This window comes from Eucalyptus grandis, chromosome 10 (genome assembly GCF_016545825.1).
Source record: "Eucalyptus grandis isolate ANBG69807.140 chromosome 10, ASM1654582v1, whole genome shotgun sequence".
Lineage (NCBI taxonomy): Eukaryota > Viridiplantae > Streptophyta > Magnoliopsida > Myrtales > Myrtaceae > Eucalyptus > Eucalyptus grandis.
In genome coordinates this window covers 24,465,617-24,487,623 of record NC_052621.1, presented here as the reverse complement: position 1 = coordinate 24,487,623, position 22,007 = coordinate 24,465,617, and the positions used below count along the sequence as shown (strand labels likewise).

The window sequence follows — 22,007 nt, the reverse complement described above, 5'->3', positions numbered from 1 at the left end:
TGGTAAATTACATTTCCTCCCCATGTGCTTTCAGGATTCTCACATTTGACCCTTCCCCCTAAGATGTTATTTATACCAGTGACCACCCTGTGGTCTTATTTTCTTTTTTGCTGTTGGGTCTCAATTTGGCTGAAAATCTCAATCCTGACTTTCTACCTAACGCGTCATACCCAGCATCACGTTTGTAAACTCATACTTGGCGCTACTTTTTCCCCTCCGATAAATATTTCAAATTGAATTAAATTTCCCCACTTCATCTAATGTGGAGTTATAAGAAAAGATTAGTATAACTTCATCAACCCGACTCATTGACCGGTGAAAAGGTTCTCTATTTTTCATATGGGTTTAAAATGGGCTAATTCTCAACATATTTAAAACCTATTAAGTGTTTGGGCATTTAGTTCATGGCCCCCTTAAGCCTATTTTTTAAACTAAGGCAACCTATTTATAACCTGCACAATCAAATATGGGTTCTAGACCCATTTGCCACCTCTACTTCTGAAAAAAAAAAAAAAAAAAAAAGAGAGAGAAAAAGAGCTAGTAATGACGAACCTTTTTAATAAGCAATTGGACTCTTTTGAACCCACAAAAAAAAAAAAAAAAAAAACGACAAAGTGATTTTTGAATTTCAAGCAAAAGCACATCAACCCCCATTTTTACTTCATCAAGAGATACCGTGCGAGATTAGCATGATCACCGACTACACCTTTTATACATCATCTGCCCCATACGCCTTCCCACTATCGTTAGTGCTTTGACAATCTAAAATGGCAATCGAAATTCAGCGTCATCACTTGCAATCCAGAAACAAGTAAAAAGATGAGCCTCACCCAACCAAAACAAGAGGAAAGGTAAGAATTCAGACCACCTCTTGCAATTGGTTTGCAGTCCGATTACTACATGATTATATGATATTTAATTTGAGCAAAAGTCATCACATCCTGTCTGGGTGGTGTAGTCGGTTATCACGCTAGTCTCACACACTAGAGGTCCCCGGTTCGAACCCGGGCTCAGACATTTGAAGGTTTGTCAGGGCAATTGGATGTCAATGTGGGTCCAAAATTAGTCCAATGGTTTTTTAGAAAGGGTCACCGTTACCAGCTCTCTCTCACTTTTCTTTTAATCCTGGGCAGGTGTTTGATGGTAGTCAGATATGGATTGTCTTTTCAGTTTTAAAAACAGGCTTAAATGGGCCCGAGAAATAAGTGCCCAGCAATTTAATAAGTCTTAAATAGGTTGAGAATTTATTCATTTTAAGCCCATGTGAAAAATAGAGAACTTCTTCGCCGTTCCATAATGCGCAAAGTACTCAAGCTGGAGTTGGATATGTCTGTGTTGTAAAATATCGCGTTGCGAATATAATAGAGAAGAGATTAAAGAAGAGAAAGCAAGTGAACACTAGAGATAGTATCAAAATGAGAGAGCTTTATTTCTAGTATCTCACTGTCACTGTCGTGTTTCTGTGTGATTGTATATTGTACATCAAAACTAAACTCCTATTTATAGGAGAACAATAATGTACTTATCATTAATATCAATGTATCGAATGATACATATACAAGATAAGGGAGACGAATGTTCATTGTATAGGGAGATGTACTTAGAACATTTGATACAAATGTATCATAATAAGTACATTGGATAAGATGAATATAATGAATATCCATTCATATATTCTATCCATTCATGTATTTCATAACAGTCTGGACAATTTTAATAATTTTTATTTTTTAAAATCTTCTGACATTTTAAAACTTTCTTTTTATTCTTTTTCCTTTTTCTTTCTTTATTTTCTTTTTTTTTTACCACGAAATCCGGTGAGGGTCATGGCCTTTGCCCAAACAACTACTGAGTTAAGGCTTTGCGACCCTCACTAAATCTAGGCGAGGGCCCGACCCTCCCTCATGGTCGGCAAGGGCTTCATGGTCCTCGCAATGGCCAACAATGGTCATCAGCCCTTGCTTGTGGTTGGCAAGTTGGCAAGGGTCGGCGAGCCCTCTCTTGTGACCAACAAGATTGATAACGACCTTCATCAAACTTGGAAGAAAAAAGAAATATAAAAAGAAAGAAAGAAAAAAAGTGGAAAAAAATAAAATATATAAAAGGATTTGGAAATTTAAAATAAAAATTATAAAAATTATCTACATCAACATAAATGGTCGACACCAGTTGTGCCACATAAAATAATTGACACACGCTCTAGTGATTTTCGATTAAAACTAGCCAGAATAGCTAAATTGGTAAATCGTCAAAATATTAGAATTAAATTAACAAAATTAAAAAATTTTGGCCAGAACTAACATAAGTACAATAGATTTAGGACATTTGGATAATTTTATGGTATATTTTGTCACCAAACATGTAAACATGTGTGCTTTTTTGGTTCCTCATGTGCATTTCAATCTTTAGGTTTTTTTTTTTTAATGTTTTTCCTTTTATTTACTAACATATTTTATTTAGCTAATTGGATTTTTAAAAAAAAAATCTATTTAGATAACACATTCTTATGAAGAGCTTAAAGTAGGTTAAATGTTTTGGTATGTATATGGATGTGTTTTAGTAATATGAGTTGGGTCAAGTTTTGGTCAGGTCGAGTTTGGATTATTAAAATAATTGTATTACATAAAAATGGCTATACGAGTTAAATGTGTCAATTTGAATCGGATAATTTTCGACGTGACCCAACTCATCCATTTAACAGGCCTAACTAGAAGAAAAAATGATGGGGGTAGGGATCGGTGTGACGTTAATAACATCGGATGTACATGAGCCTTCGCCTCCTCCTCTGCCTCTCTCTCTCTCTCCCTCTCTATCTTTTATTTTAATTTTTAAGCAATTTCTTTTTTGTAATTTGACAAAAATGCTCTCGATCGGACTGAAATTAAGCATGTGAGATGCACATGTGCCGCGACGGACCACTTTCATCACCGTTCGATTAGCAAAAGGAGATAATTGATACACGGTTGTCAAATTTAGGGGTGTTTTGCGAAACTGGACGGAGTAGCTAATGGAAATTCTTCCTTCAATTTCATAATTTTGTCTATGCAAATACCTCACCTAGTCTAATCCCTTGCTCAGCCATTGCGCCACAGGACTATACATGTACGAACTACACGTGATCACAGGTCTCTCAAGCCGTTTTTGAAGAAACGGTTATTGCCCTGAGTAAGTCTACCAATTCAGGTCAAATGCATTCCAATGTCGAGGACATCAGTAATAGTGTCATTGGACTGTGCAGGAAGCGACGCAAGTAAGGCGGACAATTCGTGTCGTGCCGTGTCGACATCAGGATATAACATGAATATAGCTAACTCGAACATAACATATGTAATAAACGCCCTCAAACTATTCCAACATGAACACGACTCGTCCAGTAATGTGTTTTACACAATATAACCAACACGGTTATCAAACTTCTTATCAACATGTATAGCTGATTCAAACACCTTAGTGGTTGAAACTTGAACTGAAATTTCCTCCTTTTTTGATTTTTCTCAAGCAAGAAAGCATTTTGTGGGTCACGATGGGTTGAGCACGCACCCTATTTCTATACTTGAAGGGGAGTTGGATGTCGAAACGAGCTCTTCTTGATAAGCTTTATATTTTTGTCTCGGATAATATAGGACATGAACATAAAGGGTTCAGCTACCTACTGGAGAGGTGGCTGTGCAAACCGTACCGTGCCTCGCCTTGTAGGCATTCCCATGTCCGTTCATGAATCAAAGAGGAAGAAGCTGGAACTGGAATGGACTCCTGACCAAAGTACGGTGTTCTATAATTTGGGGGGAGAGAGCGAGACCAAGATGTTAGGTATGAATATGTTAGATACCTGTGACTCGATTGGTGAAATAGTATATCTCTCCAAAAAAGCGTATTTTTTTTTTACCGCCGCACAAAGAAAATATTTTGTTGCGAATGAACAATTATCCATTAATAAATATGCAAATGCAGTCACAAATGGTCCCGTAGCTCAGTTGGTTAGAGCGTTGGTCTTATGAGCCGAAGGTCGCGGGTTCGAGCCCCGCCGGGACCAACCCTTTTCATCATCCCTCTTTCTTTTTCTCCCTTTCTCTTTTTGGGGGAAGTCATTGTCGACGGAGCTTCCGTCGGTCCAATCCGAGCTCCGCCGTCAACTGAAGTGAAACCTCTCTCCCTAAGACTGTGAGCATAGAAGACGGTGTGCTGACCTGAAACTATTATTTGCCCGCCACGTGATTTTTCGTCCGCATTTCGATCACTTGGAAGTCCTCCCCCACCCCCACCCCAACCGACCGTGGAAAGCAGGAGGGCGGCGTTAAACTAGTAGAGCTTTTCGCCGCCCCATGTCAGGGGTCCATCGCGGCTGACCCATCAGAAGGGTGCCCTTCGTTCCCTCCGTTTTTTTCTTTTTTTCTTTTGGTCGAATTGTGACGGCGTCGGCCGGCACTGCCGTTGCAGTTTGACGGCATTCAGGCCATTTCCTTCGGGGATTAAGGGCTGCCGGGTTGTTTAGCCTCATTGTTTAGGGGCGAGCACAGTGCACTTTGGTTCGTTTCGAGGTAGAACCGAATTGAAACAAAAGTAAGTAATGAAAATGGTTTGGCATTTTTGCCGAACCAAGCCAAATCATTAGGTATCCTGAAATCGACCTTAATCCTAGTGTGTTAGGCAGTTCGATTTTATTATAAATCACATTAAATCCTTCATTTTATGTTTCCTTTTAGATTTTTGGATTTCCATATGATGTTGGCAGTTTGGTATCAGTTTTTAACATAAGCACCAAACCGATAGAAAATTGTTTCTTTTGTAAAAATAAATTTTGAAAACTATTTTCCTAAAATGATAACTTAAAATTAGTCAATGAAAAATATTTTCATTATCGATAATAATTTTTATCTAAATTTTTTTCATGAAAGATGAAAATATTTTTCATTAATTCCTTTCTTAAGCAATATTAACAATTTTTTTAAAAGATTTTTTAAAATTATTCAGTTTCATGAAATAAACAAAGCCGTGGTGTACCCAAAGCAATCACTGTGGTAACATGTCCAATATTTAGTAGAACATCACCACCCTGGAAACTGAGACAAGCATTACTACCCATAGAAAAACTATGATTCGATTCGATCTGGTCTGCTCACCTCCATCATTGTTGTCACTCCAGGCGTCATGGTGTGTGACTTCACGATCGCTCGATACGGTTGGGACAGGGAATGCCATAGTCGATGGTGATTAATGGTTGCCAATTTCCCCAGTACCCCCAAAAAGATATAAAATTAATGTACGACGACATCTCTTTTATCCAACATTTGGTTTGCTCGTCCCAAATACGCATCATATTTTAGGTGAATTATCGCACTCAGAGAAATCACACCGGTGCTTTCAAAGTAGAGCTATCGTCGGACCGACAAAGTCCACATAGGAGCTCATCAAACCACGGTTTGTTCGATCGATCACGCAAGTGTCGCGTCGCGTGGTCATACGCGTTCGAACCCCCGAACCAATCGGCATTCGGCTAAAAAGACCTTCAAACGCAACCCCACCATTCACTCCAACCTGTTGGTAAATTCCCCCTAATCTTTGACCCCCCCAGAAAAGACGAAACTCCATCAGGCAGGAAGAAGCAAGGGCGCATTTGTCTTAGGCAAGGCCTAAGTCGGCCCGAAAGTCTAACGAGAACAGTCATGTACCGCAAGATAATGCATTGAATGAGGCGTGGCAGAGAGGAATAAATGGGAGATGGAGGCAACTATCTCCGTCCCCCACTCTACCTGCCCTTTTTCCCCTCTGTCCGTCAGCAAAACATTGACCCCAAAGCCTGGAATTACGCCCCAAAAGACTCAAAGAAAAGCAATAAAAAAAGATGTACAAAATTTCGTCAGGGCGCTCTTGTCCTTCCGCAAGAACCAGGCTAGCACATGAGAGTCGTACCAACAGCGGCCGCCATTGATAGAGACAAAATTGACTTTCGTCGCCCAAATACATGCAAAAGCGAATCGTATACGGTGCTTCCGTTCAACCGCACCTTTAATTTACTCCAAATCGAGAAATGATTACACTCCTAACGTATGACTTCATGATTCCTTGGCCTTTTCCGGGTCGTGGGTTTTTCGGATTCCTCTTCGAAATTAATTCAAGAAACTCACCCAACCTCTCTCCTAAACCTCGGCTTTCCACGGACTACCAAGTCAAACCCGAACGAACATGTAACGACAGTTGGATCCGGCCTCGAGAGGAGTCGAGCAAGAAAGCGTGGTCGGATCGGTGGAATCGTGACATCTTTTTTTTCTGAATGAGACGTTAACATGAAGCGTTTGATTCCGGTCCGTTGGACGATGCTGACGACGGATGAATCTTGTTTTCTGCTCTGTTCCTGCTCAGCATTCTCTTCAGCGAATCCCCGAGGGTCGTCGCCGGTTGCTGCGTCCGGGTCGACGACGACGACGACGGGCTGCCCGCGTCGTCGTCGTCGCCGTCGTCGCCGCCGCCGTCGTGGGCAATGTCGATCGCAACCTCCGTCGAGCCCGAGCCCGTCTCTTCTTGAACCGTTGCGTCCCTGCTCTCTTGCGCGGCGCCGGCCGGATCGGCATCCTCTGCCGCCACCGCGAGCTTGTTCTTGTTCTCCGTCTCCCTGCGAGCGTCGGCGACGACTGGCTCTCGGCAGATGGGGCAACTCGCGCGGGAGCGGAGCCACGTGTCGATGCAGTCCACGTGGAAGCCGTGCCCGCAGCCCGGCAGCCTCCGGCCGACGTCGTTCTCCTCGAAGCCGCCCAGGCAGACGACGCATTCCTCGTCCTTTTCCCCGCCCTCGGGCCCCGCGACGAAGAGAGGGATGGACGAGATGGTGGAGGGGTCGAGGCCCCGGGACGGCGAGAGGAGGGCGGCGTCGCGGGCGAGCGTCTGGAGGCGAGCGGCGAGGGCGGCGGAGGAAGGAGGAGGGCGGAGGCGGCGGCGGGGGCGGCGGGGGAAGGAGGACGAGGAGAGGAAGCACCGGGCGTAGAAGTGGAGGAGGAGGACGAAGAGGATGACGAGGAGGAGGCAGACGATGGCGGCGAGCATGACGTTGCCGTCGTAGGAGAAGACGGCGTCCATGAGGTGGCTCCGGCTCGGGCTCCGGCTCGCCGTCGCCGGCGCGTCGGGTGGGGATGGGCTCGATAGGCTTACCATGCTCTTCAGCTAGAGAGAGAGAGAGAGAGATGAACGATGAATGAAGAGGAGGAGGACTAAAAAGGAGACAGCGTTGGAATCTTCCACGAATACTATTGACTAGCAAGAGAGAGAGAGAGAACATTTACGTGAAAATGAAGTTGGTGTCGCCTTGCCCGTTGGACCTCTTTCTAACCCTCGAAATCAACTTCGAGAATTACCGAGGACATCCCAACCCATTCACCAAATCAATTTATGTAATGAAGCGATACGATTGACTTCAATTCTTATATAAGGATCCTATTCCAGGCGGTTTTGTTAGTCGATTTCGCAATACCGAACTAAGTGCACTTCTGGCATTACCCAATGACATTGACAGCAAATGAATCTGGTTTGTCACTATATCGACATCGACCGGCGTTTGCACCAGAGAAGGGCTTGATACATTGATTATGCAACTACTAGGGATGACAAACAGTATCGCCATTGAAGATATGCTCAATTCTTAAAGAACGTAGCCCGCAATTGAGATGTTATTATTTGGGTCATGTTATGCCATCTGGGGAACAGGAAACGGTGCAATCGGCGGCAAAGGGAGGCTCGAGATTTGATGGGTTGCATGATTGTGCGGACTTGAGAAGTCAAAAGAGAGACTCCATCGTCCAAGACGCCCGAGAAAGAGAGGAAAATAAGGGCGTGAAGGCGACGGCAAGAAAACAAGGAGGCACGCGGCTTTGTTTAATGTTTTGGTGGTGTTGCAGGTAAAGGATCCCGAGGCCAAAAAGAACACTCGAACCCCAACCATATTATAATTAGGGTGCATCGTCTCTGAGTTCATCCTCTGATTCAGCAATTCTGACCTTTATGCAAAGTTCGTGTCATTGAGGATTGGACGGTCGTGTTTTTTTAATCTTACCAATTGTTGTAGGTAAGTCGATGGGAACGTGATAGCACGGCATAATATCTATTATTAGACTTTAGGTGTGCAAGTCTTCCGGATCCGACGACACGTGCTACACGCGTGTTCCTAGCCTCGAAGCACGCTCGAAGCTCGGTTTCGAGCGATAGTTGAAGGTAAGGACAGGGTTGGATGGATGCAGCCAGTGCTTTATTCTGTAAGGTTGAATGAAATCTGATCAGAGCAAATTTTGTGTTGCACATGCCAACTACATAAAACATGAGATTCAAATAAATCTCCATTTAAATCGTCCACATGACTTCCAATCGATGAAAATGCGCATCTAGAATTTCTCGAAATTCAAATCTTTGGAGTAAACTACCTTTGCAATTTCAAACCATGGTAAAAATCGCCTCGTGAGCGTGGTCAAGGAGGGCGAGAATATGCCATGGCAAGAGCGGCAAGCAACCCAAAAAGCTCAGGGGAGTCAAGCTTTCTTTTCACTTCAGGGGTCCCATGTGAATCTAGCCAGAGACCTAAAAGACTTTTCGTCCGTTTCACCTTTTCTTCTGACTCCTCGACAGCAGGGCGTACCACCTCTTGTGCTGTGTGCCTTCAGGCTTTGAAAAACTTTGTATGCCATGCGACACGATGTGATCTTGTAGGACAGGTGGAGTGGAGATCTCGTGATCACCCCCATCTCTTGAGCTGACCATTTCAGGCTTTCAGGAATCGGATCAGGGCACTTCCACCAATAGAGTCCTGTCCTTTTTTTTTTCTCTGCCTGCCTTGCCTCTCCCACTCGGTTGTGATTCCCCCCCTCTTCAGACAGATACCATGGCACTTTTTTTCTTACTGAACATCAAAGGATCATCTCATCATGCATGCTTGTGAGTTTAAACACAGGCGGAGATAACAAGCGCTATTTTAACCCAGTAGAGTTGCAGCCACGGCACTCCATGTCGCAACAGCACTCAATGTCATGACGCGACAACACGCCATTCAGTCCACAAGGATTGGTACATAAATCTCTTCCGAGTGATCGAGAAATTCAATTGCCCTGGATGAAGTTTAAAAGAGTGTTGAATTTGAATGGATTTCGCAAAGGCAGTAGCTGATCTTATTCAATTTATTCAATGTGAAATCACCCGTGATGGATTTGCATCCAGGGTTACACGTAATTCGTTGCTTTTACATTAAAGGCATTGATTTCAATTCTTAACAATGCACTTATGCAAGAGTTACATCTTGTTGATGAATCGGCTCGAGAATAATTGGAAATGAAAAATTTCCTCAGTATCATCATGGTTACAGAAACTAGCCAAAAAGAACAAGTGACCTGACCTAACTAGTCCATCAGCTTGTATCTCTTCTCCTGGACCCCAGAGACTCCCATTTGTATCTCTATAATTGTGTGGAGCGGCACCTGAAGAAAGAATCGACGATGCTATTACTGAGGAGTTGTGCGAAGAATACAATGAAATGAACACTTTACGTGGCCTAAGCAAAGAATTTACTGAAATGAACGCTTTACGTGGCCTAAGCTAAGAACTTACTGATTCAATTAAACACCGAAACCGATTACCAAAAGATCCACCAAAAAATCCATGAGCATAAACCAACTGCTTCAATTGATGTTACACTTCCCACCTTTACCAAAAATCTATTTTAAACTGAATCGCAAGAGCATTTAGCAAAGTCTCTCTTGGAATAGTTTTGGCAATTAACCTTACAGATGCATAATTCCTTTCATTTTAAGAAACCATCACGTATCGATCCCTGCATTAGAACACATGTCGCGTCCCAAATTGTTGGCATGCCACCAAAGGTGGAATTAGCTTCCAAGAAAATTAGCATTACCTCAATATGTGGGATTTCTTGCAGAGGCCTGTCAGCAAAATAAGCATATAATGCCCTCAACACAGCCTGCAAATAAAGCAATGAATTATCTTCTGACCACCACTTGGCAAGCAAGAAATCTCAACTTCAGCGACATAAAGTATAACCTGATGAGAGATGACTACAACGGGTCCTCTCTGTCTTTCAAGCTCAATGATCACCGGTTCTAGCCTGCAAAAATTATTTGTATCCGCAAGAGGAAGAGTTACTTTTGTGCCCAGATGATGCATCGAAGACCCAATATAACTTCAAATATTCAATGATTCCATGATTAGACAAGTTCATAGACTGTAAACCTTTGTATGACATCCAGATAAGATTCTCCGCGGGGATATCTATATCTCAGCTTGTCTTTCTTACGTGCCCTGTATTGTAGCAAAAGGACATAAGATTCTGTATTATGTATATCGTCTCGTAAAGGATTCCACCAACAAGAAGAGAGAATGAAGTACATGAGCGGGAATATGAAAATGCAACATACTCATATTCCTCAGGCATATTTTTCTTTATGTCTTCATATGTCATCCCATCACATACTCCAGCATTTATTTCGTCTAGCGCACGCCACTGTATCTGCAGTAGCAGAGAACTTCCATCAGTAATCAGAAACCTTGACAAAGAATGAAGAAAGCATAGCGGACTGAGCACAAAAATTCACAAACCTTGGGGAACCCAACAATTGGACTAGCAGTCAGGATAGTTCTCTGCAAAGTGCTTGTCCATATCTGGTCCAAAGAGTATAGAATAAGATCACATAAGCAACCAACATATACACCCCAAAAAAGTATACAAATTAAAGGATGACCTTGAAATATTGAACTTCTTTTAAAGTACAACCAAGTTAGTAATTTGACTCTATTCACTGAAGTATGAACAAAGGATAGAGGAAAGCCAATGTTATAGCCAGTGACAGGATTGGCAGTGCCCATCAGTTTTGGTGTCAAACAAATTTACATGAGACCTCATTCGCAAGCTAACTTTTCCTTTTAGACCAAATAAAGGAATTCAATGATGATGTGCGTCCATCATCATTTAGATTCTTTGGGGAGATCAAATGTTTAACCTAAAAATTTAGATTGATATAGATTGTGCAAGATGGAACACTTATTATGAATGTCACTGAAGCTTACAGAAGCTGCTCTTTCAGACTTCAGTCGCTTCTCGACGAAGTTAGCAAGTTTCTTTGCATAGAGTTCCCCAGCGTCACTGCCACATAAACTAGAAGTATTATGCTTTGAAAAGTGTAACCAAATGATCAATTAATCATCAGCAATCGCATGCTAAAAGATAAAGGTAATAGAACAATGTAGTATGGACTTCATCATGGGACAAAACCCACAAATGACTCAGATGATACTGACACTTATGGTACGACGAAAGTAATCAGCCAGACACAAACAAGATATTCTAGCAAGTGGTTTATTGACTCACCATTACAACAATGCAAGCAGCATCTAAACAGAATCATTTTCTTAAGAGTGACGACAGCAATGACATTCTTGGAAATAACAATGCAATGTCAAAGCACCCATTAAGGTATCATTAATTATTTGGAGAGCATCTCATACTATGATTTTGATCAAGCAATCATCTAAGCCATGGTCCCTTCCATGCTGGTCTGCTTATCCACCAAAGTGGTAGATGAAATCTGGTATTTTCCTTCTGCTTTTGGCTGGAATCTCTAGGTTATTTGGCAATGGATTGTGACCGGAAGTTAAAAATGGTGCAAGGGATCTCATCTTTATAAAAGATTGTGGAACTAGAACAGCATATGTGTTGCCACGAGAATTAATGCATATAAGCAGATAAAGTTATTGGCATTACTGTTGTTTCTCAGTCACATTAGACAACATTATAAGAACTAGTTCTTCCGTTCTTAAAAGGCTTTCCCAAGCAGAATAAAAGTGAAGAAAACAGATCATTCAGTCAGGATGAATGACAAGTGACAAGAAAAGGTCCATGACAGGCTAACAAAAATGCAAACCATATATCTCCAACCTGCTTCAACCTTCTGGAAGTAACAAAATAACTTCATCCAGAATTAGCTAACCAAAATGAACTGTCATGATCACTAGCAAAACATACCTTATGACAGTATCACCACCTATTCTGCCTCTCACATTATCCAAACTCTCCCCATGCCTGGTTAGTAGGATAGGGCGGGGCGTGAGATGTGTATTGACCTGCAATATCAATTTAAGAACTTTCTCATCAGCACAACCATCCTCTAAGAAAGACACTAGTGGGGACAAAGAGATGCACAGATATCAGTATAACATAATTTCTTTATTTTTAACTGTAAGATGTTATGATGTTAAGCAGGAATACTCAACATGAAGAATTGCTTACATATCTTCACACTGATGTACATTGCTTAATCATCAATGTGCATATAGAGCACAGTTCCTTGAAAAAAGAGAGGCCCCAGAAACTTGGGGGCAAATGCAGGATCAAATGATCTTGGTTTTTGATGCTGGAATTCCACTTATACAATCAGTCTCAAAATAAGTTTCAGACAGCAAACAATTATCCCAGACACAAACAAAATAGTCACGTTATTAATCTACTTTTGCTCTTCAAACTTCAAACAATGTGTGCAGATACTCTATGATGAGAACTATAGCAACCACAAAACCAACCACTTGCTGGCATGATATGTTGTGAAGAGGCAGAAACAAAAGCAGCACAGATGTCATACGAATACATACCAAGAAGAAAACAATCCGTCCAGGCAGATAGCCACTGATATTGTTCACCTGAGTCAAAGACAAACATACTTTCAATTACCCAAGTCAAAATGATCATAACCACAGAACAAATGGCTTTTCTGCAAGATTACCTAACTATGATTCCACGTAAACCAACAATTTTGAATCTGTTAAAGGAGCAATTGATTTTTACAAACAAACAACAGGAGCTAATAATATGGTCCCACACACATACTGCAGATAGATATATGTGCCTCTTCACTTCCAGCAGCAGCTGCAACCAGCTGTTCCCCTTCTCCGCTCAAACAACCACCCCCACCCAAGGAAAAAATAAAATAAAAATAAAAAGAAGAAACCCAACAAAATCGCTTGACAAAAAGCTAATTATAGTTGTCAGAGGTACAACTTAACAAGCATCCAGCCAGCCAACCAGCCAAACCCATCCACTAGAATTAGCCAAGAGCATCGACATTAGAGGATCGATCTTCAAATATCCATGATGATATTAGAAACTTTTTTGATGGTATGTAAGATTGCATTCCATTTCCAAGCTCAAGAAACTATCAAGGTTTCTCATTTTTGGAAATATAAAACCACCTATTGGTGATCTCTGCCTGTATAACTTGCTTGTTTGAATTGCCAGTGCTCAGCCATGTATCAGAAAAACCACACAGAAAAAGCCGTCTATCTAAGCATTTGTCTACTTCCAATCACAGGATAAGCAACCAAGCCACAGCATGGATAAAACAGAAGCACCGACATATTAGACTAATATAAACTTGTAACTAACTGCATCTTTGAATTTCAGAAGAATGGAGAGTTAGACTATCTTACTTGTATTATTCCACCATGTCCACCAACCATGTCAATCATCTTGATATAAGATCCCTCCTCCACTGGTTCATAAACCTGGTGATATTTGCATCACCGCAGATTATTAATCATCATAAATTCATCATAACGAATCTGACCAGTAGCAACTGCTAGACAATAGAGAAGCTACTTTTTCATAATTGGCTAATCGATTTTTGAAGTCACGTAATCCGGTTTCATAATCTGGTCTGCAAAAGGATGCCAGTGGTAAGTCCAGAAGTTCTTTTACATTTGAAATGGCAGTAGCTCCAGAAAGCATACATACTCTTCAGAATAGTCAGGACTCTGTTGAATTTTAAGACGTATATTCCGTTCAATAATGCTCTGGTCATTGCATATTGTTTCCAGAAAAATAATCTGCCAGAAAGAAGTAATGAGACATAAAAAATTAGCGATCAGATCAGTCTTTAACAACATCATGGCAAGGACATTCAAACTGAATGAACAAGCAAAAAAACTCATAAGTATATGTTTCTAATAGTGTCATCATTGTACTAGAAGCCAAGTGCCTTTGTACCAATACAGTATAAAAACCATTCGTTTCTTCTCACCCCCTTCTTTTTAAAGGGAGAGAAGTCTGTAAGTCACTGATCCTTGTTTGAAGTCTTTCTTCAAGGATCTGAATCTGTATATAAACTCAAGCATTTTGAGAGAGAGATTCAAAAGTGGAAACACAATAATAATGATGCAGCAAGTAAAAAAGTTGGTTCACATCATCTCATGGGAAGATTATGCATCCCAATCTGTCTGAGTCTCCCACCTAAGAACCAACCTAACTCCAGAACCCATATGGACACCAGGCATAAATCACTAATAGAAGGTCTGTCTCTAATAAATACAAATAGGTTTTTTTTTTTTTTTTTGTGTAATCCATTTTTACTCTTCTTTTCTAGAAGCTGCTCCTAGAAAAGGGCCAACTCTTGTTGGAGTTGGTGTATCGACATCGACACAGCCAATCTTTGGCAGAGGGTTGAAATTGACAAGGAGGAATTCCAAGGGCAAACAACTAGCCAGCCTTCTGCTTTTCCAGGATTTAGAGACCAAAGGTCTTGAGCAATCAATCCGGCAGGACGTCGATGTCAATTTATGCCCAATTGCTCCACATTGCCAACTGATTTTGGGTAGCTTTATCAAAATTAGAAGCGCCCAAGGAGTGAGAAAATGGTTATAAAAGTATCAATTCCCCTCTTTTTTATCAAAGGATAAAAGCCCCCTGGTGCAACAGCAAGCACCAGTTTGACTTGGGGATGGATGAATTCAATTGGGTCTTCAAAGCCCGCAGTTGGAATCCTATATCTCCCACTCATGGGGTTGCTTAACCATGATCTAAGTATTAGGAAGAGGATAAGCTATGATTCAGAGCTAAACAGCTTCGGCTAAGCCAGAAAGATAGATCAAGTTTAGCCTCTTTATCCTCTCTTCTTAGTGACATAAAAGTGAATTTTGTTAGTCAAGTCTGGCATCCCATTTTTAATGGAGGCATGCATTAGATTTGTAAACTTATGATGGACATTTATATCAAAGTACAAATTCTGGGCACCTAACATCAATATTGTCCTCTTCCGGTGAACAAGATTCATTCACTGTACAAATTTACATAGTGGAAAATTCTTATGTATCTGCCAGAATATGGGCCTTGTACCTTGCAGTTGCCTTCAGCCATTTTCATCAGCAAATTTCTCCTTCTCCTGGTACTGTTTGTTGCATCAAATATCCCTACCTGAGATTAAATAACAAATGGCAAAATCAGGAAGAAGATAAAAAAGAAGAAGAAGAATAAATCAAAGTGGGTTCTGCAAGATCTGATCCAGATGGACTGACCTGACCTCCTTCCTGCATCCATGATATCATATCTTCCATTGCCAAGGCTGCCACCTAGTACGTGTATGTCAGGACAGAAAGTAAGAAAATTTGTTGACATTACTGGCCTCCAAAATCTAGTTTCACAGTAGATGTCTCCCATAAGTTAGAACAACAAAGTCAGCATGATGGAGGACAAAGAAGAGAAAAGGAAAAGGAACATCTTCACTCCCTGCATCCTTATAGACCAATTCAAACCATACAGCTTCACATTGGGCAACGGTTGTTTATAACCGAGAATAAGTATTCACACAGCAGTTACACCAGGTCACTGGTTAGAATTCACAGTATTTCAAATTCAAAGACGGAATTTGATATTTACTGCAACACACATTCGTAGTGTTAAATGGTAATTGGCTCCACACAGTCAATGGTGTCAACTCACAGCAATTTAATCTTCTTTTATTGCTTCCCCCACCTGCTTTTCCTTTTCCATTGACTCTCAAGTATGAGGATGCATGACATTATTTACCACTTTGCTACTACCGGGGGAGGTTTATCTGCCACCACAGCAAGTTTTTGGACATGAAAAGGGAACATGAGTTCTTGATTTTTAAACTAAATTGTTATAAGGAGCACCAATACCGAATAGAATCCACTAGGGAGTCAGCTTCTTTGAACTCAAGGTCATAAACAATTCATGTGCTGCATTAACCACAAGCGCCTAAGTAGTGACCGAGCAGGTGACTCTGCAAACTGCACTGTCCCGCTATCACAGAACCCAAACAAGTCCAGTGGCAGTGGACAGTGCAGGTTGCACATTCAAGGCTGATGTGACCATGCTTGGAGCTTTTCAACTACTAAAACTCAACTTTGGACAAGGCATCATTACCTCAAATTGTTCAACAATGTCTGGAACAGCAAATTACTAATTACTTGTCAAATACAATTCTAGTGCAGACAATCACCTCATTGCGTGCCTCTACACCTTCTTCATTGTCACCTCGAAAGAAATCTGCAGACTGCAGGAAGAAACATATAATACAATCGAGCTGTTAGACCCCCGATGCACAACATGACCAGAAAAATTTCAATCTGATCAACAGGACCAGCTTCTGAAGTAACTAGTTATACTTTATGTGCCATCCAATTAGCAAGAGCCAGTCATATCTTTTCACAATGGCCATGTTCAGCTTTTACAGAATGCAAATTATAAGAAAGACCTTCTGAGTGCCATATGCCACCAAACACTATTAAGATAAAAAGGGCATAAACTGCTACCTGACATCTAAACTGAGCATATGATGAGCCACAAACTAAAGAAGATATATAGGCAAAGAGGGATCAGATAACCTAGTGCATATGTTTATTCAGGTCATTGTCAGCAGCAAAAGCAATTTGCAGAGTAATAGGAAGAATCATCATTGAATAAGACCAAGACTAAAGCAAACATGCACAATAAATCGAAGCTTACTTGATTAACTCCATGCTTGAGGCGCCGATACTGTGAAAATGACAATAAAAGGAGCAATTCATGAAAGTTAGAGAACTGGGACCATTAAATAAACAGTTGTAACAGTAAGTTATACCTTTCCAACATTGAAGTGCTTGGTATCATGGCCCAACCAACGAAGATATCGAGTAAGTTTTGCTGCAGTAAAAGTCTTACCTCGAGCAGGCAAGCCAACCTGAAGAATTAAGAACTCATAAGATTCCTTTTCATCAAAAAGCTTCCATGCTACTTCACAGAGAATTTGCAAAGTAGACAGAATCTTCTACAACTTATGAAGATTACTTTTGGCCAAACTGGTGAGTTTTGGTAAAAATGCATATCTATGAAAATAAAAAACGAGTCACATGAGGAGACAATAAACCTCTGATTGAAAAAGCAACCATAATTAGAATAATGAGGCAAAGTGAAGCAGTAATATAAACTCAAGGTGACAAAACTGACAAAAATTTAATCTCAAGAGGGCAACGTGAATCTGACATAAAACTTTAGGGGCAAACCATAACTCTCCCATTTATAAAATTCAAAACCAGTACTAAGTAGAAGACACAAATTAAAAGGACTGTAATTAGATGAGTGGTTTGAAGCCATTTTAGAGTCTATCAGGGAAATTAAAAAACACAGCATTCAGCCATTATCCCCACCAACCATATAAACATGTGGATGGTGCAATCACATCAATCAGTGATGTAAATAATTCTTTTCAAAAGAAATTACCAGGACAATTGCTAAATGTCTATCTTCCTTTGGCCCAAGCATCTGATCAGCTACGGCTGCAGCAGCCACAGCTCCAGCAGCCGCCGGCATTGGATTCTAAATGATAGGAGACAACTTGAGAAATTCCACCAGAAAAAACTCATGATATGATAATCAAGATATCAATCTGAAAAAACCTTGGTCTCTGGATTCAATTTAAGATCAAAACTGAAGGTAGATGAACTTGCTGATTTGACTAATCTGGGAGATCCAACTCCTCGATCTACAAAGAGTCCCCGATGACTATCCTGCTTTTGGAAAGGAGAAAAAGTTCCACGGACTTTGATTCAACCATGCCAGAACCAGAATACACCTTAGCTGGATCTGGGACAACTATCTCCATCTCCTAGCAAAATCAAAGTAGAAAATAAGAACTAAAGGAGCAGGAGTTTTACAAGTGTAATTCTACTAAAGCAGTCACTACACAGACAGAGTAACTGCACATGGGTTCATTGCGATGTCAAAAAGTACAGCCAACTAATTGATCCATGCTCATGCAAATAGATTTGCGGCAAACACAATGAGAACTAACGTTGCCAACATACGCTCGATAAACATATAATTATCAAAGTGGTAGATCAAATAGTTTCATACAATTAAGACAAGGAATCAAATTATACATTGGAGTAACAAGTTTCCAGCCATGAGGACACAAGATAAGTCAGGAGATGAACCTTTATAGGTGCAGGCCGATCAACAGAAACACCACTATCCTTGATGGAATGTGAAGGATTGACTGAACCATCAGAATTAGAAAAAACACCAGAACGGGTTAGAGATCTTGGAGTTTCTGTCATGTTGGCAGCATAAACCAAACCAGAGTGTGTGGAAGTTGATGGAGCTGGGATAACATAATGTTCAAGATCAAGCTCCAAACTAACTGCAGATCCATTCTGGAGAAAAAAAATAAAGAGCGGAGAAAAGATAAACTTAGATGATTCCAACAAGAATCAAAACTAGCACAGTTGAAAATCTACCCTAATATGTTTTTTCACAAGGTGGAAATATCCCCTGATGTGGCAAATCTTGAGGACAACAACACCCCAAAACTAGTTGGATACTGCTAGGTATTATGGACAGGACAAGAGATCAGTGATCCTATCATTAGGTTTTCAACCATCATAGGTAAAAGCATGGACATGAGGATAATTACATATAATAACATTTCTATCATAGATTACCCTCTCATGCAGCTACCAACAACGCATCCGAAACAAAGGTGTGCAGTTCAATAATTTAGCAATTTCCAAATTTAATCACCCATTGTGATATGCAGGCTAGCAAAATTTCATGTGAACAGAATCAGATGAAGGTATTATCAGATTACTATCTAGGAATATGGAACAAATATCCACAGGTCATCCCATCTTGATGTAATTAATTCACAGGAAATCCAGATAGGCGAAAAGAAAGGTCAAGTTATGTTGTCAAAAATCAGTGAAATATAGTTCGAGGCGTGCATACCTCGATACCCATCTCAGGCACTGAGTTAATACTAACATCCGGGATCCCACGAACAGTTGAAGGCTGGAGATTCTCCTGATAGGCTCTCCAACTGGCAGCAAGGTCAAATGGAGATACCCGATCGGCTTTAATGAAAACAGGGTATTCAAGAACCTCATCAGCACTAAGCCTGAAAATCGCGAGCCTCGTGTCCCCTTGTAAATGACCCCCGGTGAGGAGCCGGTTTGGACCTTCTTCAACTATAACAGGCGCACTGCTGTATTTTGGCTTCAAAAGGAACTTGAAATCCAGGGTCTCTATTATTAGGATGAAATGCAAAAATCATAATAGGAAATGTGAAAATCAATGCTCTCCTCTGTAAGCACCTAAGCTGACAAAGTTAGCCCCTTTTACGACTTAAAATCACAATTTTAAAAGGTAGTCAAACTTCCCATTTGAGGAAAAGAAGCACTGAGAACTAAAACCAACCAGTCTAGATGCTGACTGACTTTGAACCGAGACACCTTTTCCTATTTATGAGCCTTTGTTATGTTCAAAAGAAGGTGTCGCCAAACCAAAAGCCGGCGCAACTTGCATTGTGCAATAGAAAAATAAACCGCACCCTCAGTTTCTTTACTCGAAAACGAAGTTAGGGAAAACGAAACCAGAACATGAATATACAAAGATACCGTGATTGGGAGGAACCACGAAACTCAGCTCCCAAGTTGAAGTCGATTCACGCTCCATCTTCAGCTGGAGATTATCCCAAAGAAAGGAAAGAAAAAAAGCAAAACCCATGAAAAACAGAGGAATGCCCGCGCCACTCCGCGCTCCAGCAATCAATCGCAACACCAAATCAAGAAAAGAAGAGAAAAAGAAGGAGGAGGGAAAAGCCGAGGGAGGAGTGGGGGACGAAGCGAGAAGGTTACGGCTTTGGAAGAATCCCAGGAGCCGACGAGAGGGACGGAGCCGTAGACGTGGGGGATGAGCTCGCCCTTGAGCTTGTACCTCTCCATCTTGAGCGAGACGTAGAGCTGCTGGTCCTCCCGCTCCTCGCCCCCGTGCGACCCGCCGTCCGCGCCCCTCGACGACCCCGTCCCCATTGCGGAACGAGCCCCCGGAACGAACACCCCCGCGCGCGCGCGCGCCCACCGCGTTCTGGATAAGCCTCTCCCCTCCTCCTCCCCCCCGCCCTGCAAGTTCTTTATACGCGCGCGGAACGAGCCAGGCGAAAGGGCGAAAGGTGAAGGGGGGTGCGGATTCGGTGCTTGCGGCTCGTGTCGGGTTGCGGAGGAGGAGGAGGGAGTGGATAGATCGGGGGAGGAAGGGAACGTGCGATGGAGAGAAGCGAAAGGGAGTTGGCGCGCGCCCTTCGTCGTGTTGTCTGCGTTGCGCGTGCGCCTTGTCATGCGCGATAAGAATCGAGAGAGCGAGCGAACCTCCTCGTATCTCTCTCTCTCCCACTCCCACTCCCACTCCTTCCAAGTGTTTGCGAAAATGCTTGTTTTTTTTTTTATTCTCTTAAGGGGGGGGACCGACCAAGGCCACGAGCGGTGGCCAACCTTTTTATCCCAACTACTATGCATGGATTGGCACGAATGCACATGGATAATGACACAATAATCTTTAAAAAAAATTTTATAATAAATAATCTTTAAATTTTGATTAATGATATTATAATCCATAAATTTTTAATTTATTTAATCCCATCCTTAATAAATTCAATATAATTTATGGATTTTTAGTACATGTTCAAAATTGTCCTTATGTTAATTCAAGTTTAAGGATAACTCAATGACTAAATTAAAGATATATTGAAATTGAAATTTTGGAAACAACATTACATATTAGGTTAAAGTTCAAGTTTCATTGAATAAATTAAAAATTTTAAATTATATTGTACATTCAATCAAAATTTATTGACTATCTATGTCATTTTTATTAATTGAAAGTCTGTATGTTTGAAAATTATGCAAATTGACATAGATTCCCATGCCAGCAATATTTTCTAATAAATATTGGTACATGGACTCAAATGATAATTGGTAATTTCCTAGAATGGTTAGTACATTAAATAACTCGATAAGCTGGGCAAATAATTATTAGTAAATTATTGAATAGTTGATAATCGAAATAATTAAATAAACATTGGTAGTGACTCAGAGTTGGTAATTTCTTATGAGAGTAACTAAAATTGAAAAATTTAACAAATAAATGTTGGTAAAGTATTGGAAGTGCCAATAATTTCAAGGAATCAAATAAACATTAATAAAAGGATTTAAATAAGAGTTGGTAATTTCTTGTAAGAATTTAGTAAATTGAACGCGTTAGTAAACTCTACAAATAACTTTCAATTCAATCATCGGTAATTTCTTGGGGTGAACATGGTTCTATGGTAAAACCTAGAACTTGATAATCAAACCAAAGTGAGAACATGTAAGTTTTAGTTTCAATGGTATGTAAAAGGTTTCGGGTTTCAAAATGATGAATCTATTTTAACAAGTAGGTTCTAGCTTCTAGGTTCCTCTAATTAAAAATCCAAAACCTGGAACTTGAAACTCGTAACCTGTAATTTAGAACCTAGAATAAGTTTTAATATTTTTTTTGGTTCATGTCTTCAAGTGATCTTGCGATATTCAATATCATTTTATGATGAATGTCCAATCAAAAAGCACTTATCTAAGCTTCCATTTTATTTATTAAGATTTTTATTTTATTAATATTCATATTTTCCATATCTCTTTATGATCAAAGAAATTATAGAGACAAAATGTGGTCATTAAAAGTTTTAAATGGTGGTCATTCAATTAATAATATTTGTGGAATTTAGGCAGACCTTGAAACCTAACAGGATAAATTTCTAAAACCTCTAACAAAACTGATAAACTTTTCTAATAAGTTTTAGATTATATTTTCATATAGAACTTATACAAAATATAGAATCATTCACCTTTGAAAAAAATTAAATAAATGTTGGTAACTCATCCAAATGAGA

General features: G+C 40.5%; 2 protein-coding genes and 2 non-coding genes across 4 annotated transcripts; 2 read left to right on the top strand and 2 right to left on the bottom strand.

Moving 5' to 3' along the window:
- Window positions 1-943: 943 nt before the first annotated feature.
- TRNAV-CAC lies at window positions 944-1,017 on the top strand. Its single transcript has one exon. It is a non-coding gene; the product is annotated as a tRNA-Val (tRNA).
- A 2,942-nt stretch (window positions 1,018-3,959) lies between these two features.
- On the top strand, window positions 3,960-4,033 carry TRNAI-UAU. Its single transcript has one exon. It is a non-coding gene; the product is annotated as a tRNA-Ile (tRNA).
- Window positions 4,034-5,967: 1,934 nt separating this feature from the next.
- On the bottom strand, window positions 5,968-7,388 carry LOC104423826 (RING-H2 finger protein ATL63). The gene is made up of 2 exons (XM_039303405.1): window positions 7,275-7,388; window positions 5,968-7,155 (listed from the first exon to the last, which is right to left on the bottom strand). Exon 2 carries the CDS (start codon window positions 7,144-7,146, stop codon window positions 6,280-6,282), a length of 867 nt encoding a protein of 288 aa, XP_039159339.1. The 5' UTR covers window positions 7,147-7,155; window positions 7,275-7,388; the 3' UTR covers window positions 5,968-6,279.
- A 1,977-nt stretch (window positions 7,389-9,365) lies between these two features.
- Window positions 9,366-20,141, bottom strand: LOC104422377 (6-phosphofructo-2-kinase/fructose-2,6-bisphosphatase). Its single transcript, XM_010034692.3, is given in 24 exon segments — window positions 9,366-9,449; window positions 9,884-9,949; window positions 10,030-10,093; window positions 10,219-10,287; window positions 10,404-10,495; window positions 10,585-10,647; window positions 11,053-11,128; window positions 12,008-12,105; window positions 12,631-12,678; window positions 13,465-13,539; window positions 13,634-13,691; window positions 13,769-13,860; window positions 15,146-15,223; window positions 15,325-15,378; window positions 16,272-16,325; window positions 16,778-16,807; window positions 16,893-16,991; window positions 17,531-17,626; window positions 17,707-17,843; window positions 17,846-17,915; window positions 18,244-18,462; window positions 19,034-19,329; window positions 19,702-19,765; window positions 19,942-20,141. Coding segments are annotated over 24 exon segments (2,250 nt in total). The 5' UTR covers window positions 20,116-20,141; the 3' UTR covers window positions 9,366-9,371.
- Between the last annotated feature and the right edge of the window lie 1,866 nt (window positions 20,142-22,007).